Raw genomic sequence first — 13,262 nt, forward strand, 5'->3', positions numbered from 1 at the left:
GCTCCAAAGGCACCTGGTACTGGGATTAGGTCAGAGCCACTGCGCCTCGCTAGCAGTGCGCTGCGGCCAATGAGCACTTGAGTTTTTTTCCTGGACACAGCAGCTGATAAGTAAATATCTTTGTGCTGGCAATAGCTACCCATTGATTTTCTTTCACAGAAACAGAAAAAAAAGCTGTTTGTTTGTTTCACTCTGGCAGATGGGGTCTTTTAACCCTTGTGCTATCCAAGGCACTTTAACGTTGGGAGTTGGGTCATCTAGACCCACTAAACAGTGCGCTGAACCTTTTTTCTTCAATGATTTGTGAACCTCACTGGTGTCCATGGATTACATGAAATCTTTCCACCTTTATCCACTTTTGTCATGGTAGGAATAACACAAGGGTGGGGTCATCTAAGATAGTACAAGGGTTAAAAGTAAATATGGGTGCTCAGAATTTTGTTGAAAATATGACAATCCTGGTAAAGTGAAGGTCACATATCCCCCTGGATACTCACAGTTCAATCGTATATAAAAAATAAGGGGCTCCTTTTTCTGATTCAAGCATTCGTACGTTACTAAGGCCACATCAAAACCCCTGACTGTATTTGAGTAAGAGTGATGTCGTCCATAAGAAATGACTTCTTTCCAGCTCTAATGAAATGAAGTCAATTTGTCTTTTTTTTGGTCATTTTTTTGCAATACGGACGTCGCCATGTTGGATCCAGACGTCGTCAATAAGCAGTGATTGTACTGAGTCTGTCTGAGTAAGTGTTTCTTTGGCAACCCCTCTCCCCAATTAGAAGTGAGCTTCTTGGAAGTCCACACGCCTACAACTTAAAAGGGTGCAACACAAAATGTGCCAATCAAATGTTTTATTGATGCATCCAATTGGCCAGTTAATAACTAGAATAACTTGCACCACAGAAAAAATATCATGAAAAAAATTTGGTTTTATGACAAATAGAATGACTTAGTAAAAGCTGTTTATTTCTCAATAGTAGTCTTAGGGACTTATGCTTTTTGGGACCAGTGGGTACTTCCTATTTGGACGCAAGGGGGGAGGACTCACTCAGTCCAGTTCTTGTATACAGTCAATGGACACAACTTGTAAAATAAACAAGAAAGCAGAATTAAACATTGCTGAAAAACCAAAAGACTAGTTTTAAGGGGACTGCCAACGGGGACAGCTGTTAGTACTCCGCACACATTTCTTCATGGGATTGCTGATGTTGGAACCATCTCTTCCCAAAGCAAACAGCAGAGAAATCCCAGTCCTGCTGCCCCCCCCCAACACAGCAGCATTAACCCAACAGCCCGGGTGGTTGAATCCCTGAATGGGCTATTGCAGTCAGTCGTAGGCCATTAGGAAGGGGCCCACCACAAGGGCCCAGTGGAGGGAAATCCAACAGTAGCCAAAAACAACAGTCAAACAGATGACCGCTTGACTATTGAAAAGGACCACACTGTGAATGTGAATTTTTTTGCACCATTTCAAACACCCCTGAAAAAGCCCAAAATGCAGGCCCCCTCTATGGCTAAGCGAATTACAGCCTGTATGTTACACAGAGCAACGATTAATGGCCCTCATCTGTAACCAAATATATGACCGAACACAAGGCCTTTCACAGCCTTGTGTGTCAAGTTACATCTTTCACCATGTGCTGAGTTCAAGACTATTAGCAAGCCTGTCTCAGAAAACTCTCCAAAGCCAGCCTTCTGTCAAACCTATTCTTCCAGTCCAAGCTTGTGGTATTATAGAATACTTTGTGTTCGAAGGACTAAACACAACCTAAAGAAAGACCACCTGTCTGGAAATATTTGAAGTATACTTTACACAGCAGGTTGATACTTGTTTCAGTCTTGACGTCGTCTCTGTAGTTGGTCTCCATTCTACCCTGAAGACGTTGGCACTTTCTTCAGATACTTGGATGTCCTTGTCTGTCATGGAATCTAAAGCATTTTATTTTTCTCTGCTCCTGGCAACGACTTTTGCATCTCTATAAGCCTCAGTAAATGACTTCTCAAAACATTCAATCCATTACAAGCATGTTTGTAATATCCATCTAGGCTGACAATGATCCCCTTGCCAGCGATTGTATGTTATCCAAGGACCGTGTTTGGCCACAATCACTCACCATCTGGCTTTGACAATGAGCATAACAGCCTCATCTGCAAACAACATTGGCTCCGAACCTCTCCACATAAATGAGCTTAAATTGCACATAGCTCGGAATTGGGATCTTCAAACAAACGTGGAGTGGGGGTGGGGGTCTTGCTGGCAGAATGACTGGAGCTGGGAATAAAGGATTAAAAAAACAAGAAAAACCTGCAAATGATCACAGGCGTCACGCTCTGCATTTCAGGCCTGACAGTGGTGATAAGATGTTGGTTGTGTATTCTCATAAGTAAACAGTAAAAATGCCTTCCACAATGTTGTTGGCTGCATTTCCACTGGAGGAGGAAGAGGATTAAGATTAGACAGAAGATGTGATGAGAGCTGCTGCTCTCTAGAATTATCCTCTCTATTTTTCTCTTTCCTTGTTAAAAAAAAGACCTACATTCATTCAATTCAGATCCATTTCTTTGTTAAAAGAATAGCCAATGTAAATGATCAGTAAGATTGTGCAGCTGCAGATCATCTGTGAGAGATTATCCACCTCTAATGACAGGCTCACACGACAGCTTCCCATTAATTTTGAATCAGGTGATTTTGAAATTTTGTCAAATGCTTCTTGCCTTAAAAAGGAAGAGTTAGGTCAGCCAATCAGATCTCAGGAATACAGTATTATAATACAATCAAATTACCCATGAAAGTGGTCTAATGTCTTGTAAGATCAAATGTAATTTTGAAAACATTTTTAAAAGGTATCACCAATGGACAACCTTAACCATTGGACATGGAACCAGTTTTACAAATAGTAATAAACAATTTAAACATTTTCTATAGAAGGGCACCTCCAAACGAGAGGGACCTGGCTGCAGACAAGATGGTGTTTGGCATCGTTGGCTGAATGCGGAAATTATACAACTTACCCTTACCAGAATTGTAAAAAAAAACTTTTACTAAAGCTTAAAATGGTTAAAAAAGCAACTCTTAGGGTAGCCAGTTAGAATAAAGTCTTTTTCGAGCAATATGGGGAGACTTCAGATTCTGGTTGAGGAGTTTCAGTTCTCGCCGTTGATGTCTGCAGCCAGGGCCTCTTGGTCCAAACCTTTACCCTAAGTGACCCTAAGAGATTTTTGCACCAGATGCCCTTCCTGACACAACCCTGTATGTTATCTGGGCTGGGGACCAGCACAGGGGGACCAAGAGTTTGGCCTCCCTGTGGCTACATAGTTGAGCAGTAGAGTAAAGGGTCTTGCCCAAGGACCCACACTGGATGAAACTCATCAAGCCCCCTCTTGGAAAAGAACCCCGATTTTTCCTTGCACCAGTCCAGGCAACTGACCCATTTAGCTGCTCATAGGAGAGTTCAGTAGTAGATTGAAAGAATTGAAAATAAGAAAGTAATATAAAATCTAATATAAGAGCCCACTACAAACTCAAACGTGTGACTAAAATATTCTCTTTGACAACATCTGATACATTATAAAGAACAAACGTGAGGCAAAAGCCTCAAAACCTTTTTGCTAATCTATCGTAAATGTTCCTCACAGCCTTTAGTGATTTTGTAATTACTCCCCCTCCACAGATAAAGCCGAATCCATATTCAGTCAATGAACACACAGCCACACAATGGACCCTTCACATCCACCTTTCAGTGCGACTCCCATTTACTGTCACAGCCGCTCGCCACCCATGGGCTTCCTGGCACAAATGACATGGGCTGATGGAGCTGAGTGACAGGTGTCAAGCGCCCTGACATGTTACGAAACACTTAACAGTGTTCCTGTTCCTCGTATGAAAATCAATTAGTGACCAAACGCTTTAACGGATGCCAAATTAATATTTTATGCGCTGTGGGCTTTTTGCTCAGAGCAGGCATGTTTTCTAATGGACATAATCGTGCTCTAAGGGAGCCCACAGAGTGCACGGAGTCAGTGTGAAATATTAGCAATGACTTTACAAGCCAGCTAATTGCCATGCATAGAAAATCATGACCACCTTTAAAAGATAGGCTTGTAAAAGCTTTGAAATCACTTCCGGAATCTTATAGAACCAAATCATTATTTCCAGTCAGTTTTTCAAGATGCCAGACCGCAGTGCGCTTGTGGGTGATGCGGCTTGATCTCTTTGACAGTCTGGCGTTCTACATAAATACTACATGACAGGGTAATCATATTTTAAAAAGCCATAAATATTGAAGAATTCAAATAATTTATGGAACAACACAGTGTGACACGATGTGTGTGAGTTGGGGTGTGTGTGTGGGGGCATTTTGTCTCCATTCACACCTCTCTTGCAGCACATGTTGAACGATGGGCAGCAGCAGTGCAAGCTGGGAATTCTGTAATTGCTTTTTCGGTCCCTGAAGCAGGCCTTCCTGCTTTAAATCAAAAAAGGCAATCTCCGTCAGTAATGGCTCAATTAATAATTAAACGTGTGTCTTATCTCTGTTCAGCTTCGCCTATTTATTTTCATATTTCCGACAAGGGCGGCTGCACCACCGGCATTAGCACTATCTACGAAGAGCACTTAATATGAGCTGTTTCATACCAAAACAAACCACTCAGCTCATGAGCCGTTTTCTGGTTATAACCCATAAAATTTTAAATACAATTAAGAATTTGGGCTGGAAAATATTTTGTCTTTTCTTCTCCAAATTTGACAAATAAATACATGTTTGTCAAGAACATTTCTTGCAGAAAAAGTATCAAGTCCCATGGTGGGTGCTATAGGGGGATAAGGGGGGCAGCAAAAACCTTTGCTCCCTACTTGCACCTCAAGTTGTTTGAGTCAATTTTAGTATCATTGCTCAAGAAATCATCAATACAAGCGTTGACTAAATAAAACTGAAATACATATTTTAATCTGTTTATTTGTAATAGCCTTCCACTCTCATCCGCCACCCGTCCAAAGCCTTCTGCTCCCCTTTGATCCATCATATAAAATGTCCTAACTCCGCCACTCTTGAGTGCACAAGCATTTATTTGTATTTTCAACACTTTTTCTAAATATTGTTTGCAACCTGACCCCAACCTATATCCACCAGGAGCAATGTGGGGTTCCGTGTCTTGCCCAAGGACACTTTGACACATAGACGGGCACCGAACTTGCACTCTTCCGATCAGAGGTTGGCCGCTGTACCTCTGGCACCACTCATCAATGCAAGGAAACTGGCGCTACGGCTAACAATAATAATTATTTGGAATTTGATAAACAAAACACAGCAGCTGTTCAAAGGTGGGTTTAGCCCTAGGAGTCTAATAGCTGCTACAGCTACCATCAGGTCCATTTGCTTACTGAGCCTCATAGTTTTGGTTTTTTAGATCCCCTTACAAGTCAGCCTGCCATGACTTTCAGTCTATCGTGTTTCAGCAGAAGTGAAAAGCTTATTAGCTGTTCAGAGGGTCAACCTCAATTCATTATTTAATGGGCAAGAGGCTGCAGCAGTCACTCTGGCAGCCGAGGTTAGCGATACATTACGCTGACCCGGCCAGAGGAGAGCCGTTCAGCCAAATGCGAACATGCTCCATCATCCACCTCACTGTCCCGTGAGCTGCCCTCAATCCCCCTGCCCCTGACCTTGCTGCACCCTCTCCAATCACCGTCCTTTCAGAATCCAGCAGGTGCTGCTACATTTCATTTTTATGGAGGCTTCCAGTGCAGGATCAGCCTTGTAGCTCTGGCTGGGCCAAATAATGGGAGAGGAGGAGATGACGATGTAGACCATAGCCCTTTTATTGACATGCAGCAAACAGCACTGGTGGAACAAAAGCCACTCAGCACCTATTGAGAGAGCGGGCCTGCAGACAGGGTGGTTGATTAGCGATTCGACACAGGGACCCTGGACTGTGTAGCACATAATGAGAGCTTAGGGAGTAAGCCACGAGCCAATGGGGGATAGAGGTACAGTGGGGGCAGTCTAAAGAAAGAAAACTGAGGGGTGGGGCCCTACCATGAGGAATTGATTTCCTATAAAAGCAGATGGGTATGAGTAAAACGACACACACAATAACAAGCACGTGCATGGGCTGCTCTTAAATCCTTAAGCTACAGCATTGGTAATGTGTTTATACATAAACAACAGTTAAGGGATAAGCCTTAATTCCACTGTTGACAAGTTGTTCGTGCACTTTTTTTTTGGTTTGTTTACTTCAATGTCAATTAAGCAAACTGGCCCTGCATCTCCAATGAGCGATAACTTAAGTGAGGGGCGAACTTTCATGTCATAGAGCCTCTTTCCCCCTTAACACAACAGTAACCTCATCTTCACCTTTTATGTGACCTCAGAGAGATGCTAACAGCGTCAGATTTGCATGATGGCAGATGCTGGCGCTTTCTTTCCACTTCTCCCATTTTGCACACTTTCCTCCTCCTTTGTTCCGCTGGTCTAATCCAGTACGTGTGGGCCGGTAAGTTTAATGGAAACAATTTATTAAGTCCGGCTTAAAATGCCATCTGCAGCTAAGCCTCCCAAAGCCGCTAAGCTCCTAGTTTCGCCCCGGAGCTTGCTGTGTTCACGCTTACTGTAATGCTCTGTTTAAAATGAGCACAACGGGTCAAAATTAATCAGGATTACAAGGGCACAAATCCACTTCAGAAATGGGTTTTCGACCAATCTTTTGCCTGCTATCCCAAGATGCTCAGGTTTGTCTAGTGGAAGGCACATTGTGTGGGTTTGTTATCACAGCTTGGCTGGTCTGCACAACAGTGCTTCACAAAGGGTCTGATGAAGAATTGTGTACACTAGGACTGCACAAAAAAAGACAAATATTTATTGTAAACGCAATATCAGCCTGTGCGATATGCGTATAGCCAAAGAATCCGTAAACTCTGATAAATAGTTATCTTAAAGTGCCACTCCGATCATCTTTTAATCTATTTCAAAAGCATTTCCAGTGGTCTTTTCATTATGACTATGCTGTTTTAAGCCAAAAGGATAAATTTAAGTTTATTGGAAATTCGTCTCTGAGTTGTGGGCGGGACTGTTGCCGCAGAGTACGCCTGCCCCCATTTCCCATCATCCCATTGTTTACACGCTCTCCTGCTATCTTACAGCCTGTCACAAACCCAAGATATCATTACCGGTGCAACAACAATGGTGAGCAATATTACCCCTATCTAGCTGGTTTTGAGCTAGATACCAGCTCAGACGAAGAAAACAAAGACGAATGGATCTAGTCGTTTACAAGTGGATGCATCAGAATAAAGCGGAGTAGAATTTGTGGTGTGACAATTGTAGGTCCTACACCTACAAGCTTTTTCTAGCAAAAGACTTTGAATAAACAAACACTTAGAAATGTTTTTTAGCGTCATTTTCTTTAAATATGTCCCCCATCATCAGAAAAATGCCCCAAGAATGTTATAAAAACCAAAAACACGATTTTCATCAGAGTGGGTCTGTAATGTTTATACACGTTAAAACAATCTCATGGCAGAATGAAGTATTTAACAAATCAAATAAAGCTCTTTACACATTTGACCAATCCCTTTATGTCGGTGACCAATCAAATGAGCCCTTTGATGTTAGACGCCTGTCTCCTATAGAGATGTGGGTCATTTGATGTGTAATTTAAGATATGTTGAAAAATATTTAAATAAAAAAGTTGTAGTAAAATGGAAATTATGCATTAGTTGTCTTTTGTTTTACCATTTCTTCATGTGTTGTAAGTCATATCGTCATCACAATATTGATTACTATTATCGCAAATCGCAAGTTTTCCACATTGATTGCCTAAAAAAAACTGATGTAACATTCAACACACAGTAAAGGCAGATTCCAATGAGTTCTTCTCAGGTGTTTTTAGCAACCAACAGCTATGTGATAACCTGCAACCACGTCTATAGACCCGACACGGTGGAATGTCACAGGAAGACCTGCCAGTAGTCTTCATCTGGGTTCTGTGGAGGTGCTCACAAGCTGCATTTAGCTTCTCATTCGCCTTCGAGCAAGTGACAAGAATAAACTCTGACCTGCAATTCAATAAAAGCAGCCCCGAGTGGAGCAAAAGTCTCTGCAGCGCTTTCACTTAAACATGCCATCCTCCAGAAAATCAATAATTTGCAGGAGTTTTACGACAGAAAATAAACAAAAAACAACAACTGTTAGATAATGTTTTGCCTTTTTTTTGCAGCTTCCTACATCCTAACCACCAACACAGACTAAACTTGTGCTAACTCTGAAGTAGAAAACACAAAAAGAGAATTACACACTGTGCAGTACTATTACAGATACCATTAACTTGTGCTATTATCAGCACTTGCATGCATGAATAACAGGTTGTCAGGCAGGTGATGTAGAGATGATGAAAAGTAAATATAAGAGAGAAAAGGCAGCAGTGTCTGGGTTTTGCCCAAAACCCTGTTCCGTTTGCATAATTACAGTGCTTTGCCATCACTGATTACAGTGTTGGTCTCCCCTTCTCTCTATGAACCCCCAACCATCTCATTAACATGACAGTCTGTGGGCCTGTGTAAGAAGTAACCTCAACAGTTTGCACCCATATCCACTCGCCAAAATACAACTGAAACAAACAACAAAAAAGAGGAGCAAAATGTTGAAAACAAAAGGAATTGATGAAAGAATAAGAAGCATTCATTATCCAGTGAAGCAAAGCAAACATCATCACATAAAATTAACTTTGTGGTAATGTTTTTGTTTGCGTATGTCAGAAAATTTACCAAGTTAACAGCTTGACAGGCCTGGTGATCAGAGGGGAAAAAAAGGCTTTTCATGGGCCCCGCAGGACCGCAACTGCAGCCGGTAATGGGACGCATACGCCGCTTTGGTGCATTCTAAACCAGAGGAAAACAGCCTGTGGGCTTGTCTGTATTACACGCATTATCCACACACACAAAAAAGACAACGCCAAGAACAAACACTGTCCTAGAAATCTCTTAACAGCTCCAAACAACTACACTGGAATGGCAGATGAGGGCTGGCTAGTAGCTCCAAGGTTTTAGTGCGATGGCTTCTTTTTCACCCATTTGTCTCATCGAAATGCCGACTTCTTTGCTGCCTTACCCTCTCTAACCCTTAATCTGGTTCCCTTCTTCTGCATCACCCAAACAGGATCTACTTGATCTGTGTGATAATCAGGAAAGACTTTGATTGGATTGTCTGGATGTAATACCGCACACATAATCCACTTCCCCGTTTGCGCATTAGCCAAAGTAGCATTCCTTCGTAGCAAATGGAGTGGTGGTACCTGCTTTTTATCAGGAAACTCTGCAGAGGGGGGTGTCAAAAGCCTCACAGAAAGCAAACACTGGAGTTGTTTGCTATATTGTCAGAGTTATTCTAATGCTTTCTTCAGGTTACTGATGGTGGTCACAGGAATTGACTATATATGAGAACTGGACTGAGTAAGTGTGTTATCACACACAGAAAATGACTTGTTGAAAATGACACCTGTTTCCAACAAATGAAGTCAATTTAGTCCCCTTTTTTATCACAGTACGGATGCCGCCATGTTAGAACCAGAAATCAGTGATTAATCAGTCTGAGTCAACATTTCTATGGCAACTACTCTCACCAATCAGGAGTGAGCTCTTTGTAACATATAACAAGAGAATCTGTCAAACGTTTCGAATGTTCGATGTGAGAGGAGAGGCCCTACAATGTTTTTAGGAGAAATAGTTGATTTTTTTGCAGTTTGACAGGGGGTGCAACTTACATGTGATTTTTGAAAATAAATAGCAACAATCGCTAGAGAGCTCTGCAGGTGTTTGCATCAGTATGTGCTACTGACAGCAAAGCAGAAGAAGTCTTATGCCGGGCTGGGCGTATAGTAATAGTGATTTTGAGTAATATAAAGTTAACTTAGTATGTCTTTTATGCTTTGGTTTTCTGAATAATTTCTTAAATGTTGCACTAATAAACTACATGCCTCCTACGTTTCATGAAGCTAAGTACGGTTATGCTAGTGAAGAGTGCATTGATTCAGTCTATATGGCCATCTATTCCATTATTATGATTTTCCTTTCAAGATGAAAAGCCCATTCTTTTGTTGAATACAATTTTCCCAAAAGTGAAATTTATATTTCAGTGTGACTTAAAGGTTTTTTTTTTTTCTTGTTTATTGTGCATGTTTTTGTATGCCACAAATTATAATATGGAGCGACTTTTAATCCGATAAATGCGGTAATTTTAATTAGACCTTTCTGATTGGCCAACATTAATATCTTGCACTACAAAAACAATTTCATGAAAATCAATTAGGATTAGCACAAATATATAAAAAAAAGGTAGCAAAGCAAGAATTATTATACTGACAAATAGAATGACTGAGCAATAACTATCTATTTCTCATGTTTATCACACTTGTAGCTGTCCTGGTTTCTTTTTAGCAGACGAAGCTAGAGCTGGGCTAAACACATCCACCTGAATTTTGCTAAAGATAAAGACAGGCAGCGCAGTAATTTTTAAAGCGTGGAAAATTTGTTTTTTAAAATTAAAACTGACAGTTTAAAAAAAAAAGCCACAACACATTTATTTATATGACAAGATAGATCCGTCTATTATCCAACGGATGGATGGATAGACACCACAGATCAGACCAAACCCAATGGTTCCAAGTTGAGGCATACTGATCTATTTGTCAAGTCTGCAGACATGACCCTCTCTCCTCATTTGGCCACCGCGTACAGTGAGCAGATCCCTCTGCTTCCCCCTCAGCTTCTGTTAATGGGCCTCCATCCTGGTTTCTGCCCAGAGGGGACACGGTCTGCATGCTGCTATCTGTCATGAGCAGCCTGAGAGCACCTCTCTCCACCTCCCCTCGTCCTCGCCTTCCACAGCTTGACACCTTTACCCATGCTCTGACCTGCCAAGCGTCATTGCATCTCGTAAATATTCAGGTGCTGCCAACAGTCTGTGCCCTGCACGATGCCTGTGACTCGCCAGATATACCAACAAATGTCTGCCACCAAATGCACGCAAAGGTGCAGAAATCCCACCTCAAGTGTCCTTGATCATGCATAAGCAAATAGTTGATCATCTACATGTGTGCACATGTAAAGTTTGTGTTGTCTAGGGGCCTGACAAAGCCTTTTTCTGTTTTCTTTAGCATCCATTATGGCCCAGACCTGCTGTCAGAGAGCTTGTATTGCCTGAGGGGAAGTTCCCATTTGTGGGAGCATGTGGCAGGGAGGCTCTAAATCCCCTCTAATGAACCAATATGTAGGAGGGATAAGCCTTTGGCAGGGCTGTCCAAAAACGCCACTTATGCACCCAGGCACACAAAAAAAAGCATATCCACTCATCATTTTTTGTTTACATCTACTCACATTTAAATGTGAACGGAAGCTTCGGAAAGTTTGATAATTGGACCAATTTACACAATTCTGTTGTTACAAGAATAAATAAATGCAACAAGATGAATAAAAACAGGAAGCTGATATCTTACCTTTAGGTGCGGTTGGAGAAAACAGTTTCTCTGATCCTACATCAGATACCTGCGAACACAAGAAAACAGACATTAGGCGGATGTTTTTCTTTGGACCAAACAATGCTGCACACATCGTAGAGCATTTATCAAACTAACGAACAGTAAAAACCTCAACTTAACTCACCGCCTTAGAAAAGACAGAAAAAAATCACCCATCCCCAATCAAAAAAAGAAAGGAGCTCTCCAGACAGTCTCTGTCTGGCTTTTCCAGGGAAGGTAACATTAGGTGGCACTGTTGGGCCACCTGAAACCCTCTGAAGAAGCACGTCAAGGACAGAGCTGGTAAAATGGCTGTGCAGCATTAGAGCACAAAGGCTGCTGAAAACCTGCTGCTAAGTAATCACAGAATCCAAAGAAAAAGCAAACCTCGTGAACAGAACTTGAGAATGATCCAAAAGTCTGGATTTCATAGATTTAGCATCATCTGGCTATTGGGTGGAATGATTGTGGGTTATAACCACTTTGGGTCTATAAAAGGCAAATATGTGAAAACTAAGAACTGCTTTTCCTCCCTGCTTTGGATTATATCTGAACAGACTGTCAAGCAAACCTAAATATAAACACTCATGTTTGGAGAGTAACATCCCACTAAACAAAAGCAGTAAATCCTCGCAAAACCTGGTGTTGTAAAACTTACTGAAGTATAATATTTTTAATAAACAACCCTCCTCCCCTTGAAATTTGAACCAATATAGGGGGATCTGTCTGAAATGGCAACATCCCATTGCTTTAGCTGCTCTAAACTTGTAAAAATCTGCGAGAGCTGAACATATGCTCCACCGAAAAGGGCTCAAGTGTCCTCAACTGCCATGCTGCACAAAGGGAGCATATGCAAAGAATGAACAGTGAATCTGAGAGGAGTACAAGAGAGACTGAAAAAGAAAGCAAAGGATTTTGTAAACACAGATGGCTGTCCTTGGCATCCCTGTTACTTCTTCACAAGTGCTTTGAGGACACCCTCTTTTTTCCAAGACCTCCTGATTTTCTTCCGTGTTTCAATGTTTGCATGTCTTCATATCCTGTCTGAGGGAAATGAGCCCAAACAAAGACTCACACCTTCAGCGATTTGTCACGTCCAACACCTGCGACTTGGTCCGAAATATGAACGACAAAGACTAGACTTATGACAGACGTGCTGTACATTTTGTACGCAGAGCCCGAAAACAGACCTAAAACCTGCGTAGTGATACATAAATACGAGAATTTTTAATGTGAAAACGTAAGACATGCATTTACGTATTTATATAGATTTTTCATTGGAAGTGGTCACTTGAATGTGTGCTTGGAATTGTTTAACTCCTTGTTTAACTAAAAATGACTTGATGCATGAACAGATAATTTTACTACTTTCCAGTGATTTTCTTTTTAAGATTAGTGTTCTTTTCCATTTTTTTCTCTTGTGGCATGTGATGCTTTGAAAAATAGGAAAATATTACTGGACCATTTGCATCCATTTATGAGTTCAACAAAAACCACATTGCTGATGTCTTTTTTATCAGCTTCAATAATAAAGTTCAATAATACTTTGGTGTTGAGAAATGGAACTTTCAAAGGAAAGCAAACAGTCTGCTGAGAGGAAACATTTCCTTTTTCCACTTACTTAAGACAAAGTGTGAGACTATAAAGGAAAAATAGAGTTTTTTCTTGTACCTTGCCCTCCTTCAGTCTCCCGGAACCAGGGTGCTGCACTACAACACAGGCTCTTTGTTAGTTTCTGATGGCATAAA

At 41.3% G+C, this 13,262-nt stretch overlaps 1 protein-coding gene across 20 annotated transcripts in view; it reads right to left on the bottom strand.

Moving 5' to 3' along the window:
* fbrsl1 (fibrosin-like 1) overlaps window positions 1-13,262 on the bottom strand; it is a 358,217-nt gene that overhangs the window by 32,022 nt on the left and 312,933 nt on the right. For all 20 annotated transcript variants that reach the window (XM_078952652.1, XM_023958686.2, XM_078952659.1 and 17 more), the window contains one exon: window positions 11,494-11,542. In XM_078952652.1, coding sequence (XP_078808778.1) covers window positions 11,494-11,542 — 49 coding nt within the window. The remainder of the gene's footprint in view (window positions 1-11,493; window positions 11,543-13,262) is intronic.

This window comes from Oryzias latipes, chromosome 9, assembly GCF_053564925.1.
Source record: "Oryzias latipes strain Hd-rR chromosome 9, Olatipes_Hd-rR_3.1".
NCBI lineage: Eukaryota > Metazoa > Chordata > Actinopteri > Beloniformes > Adrianichthyidae > Oryzias > Oryzias latipes.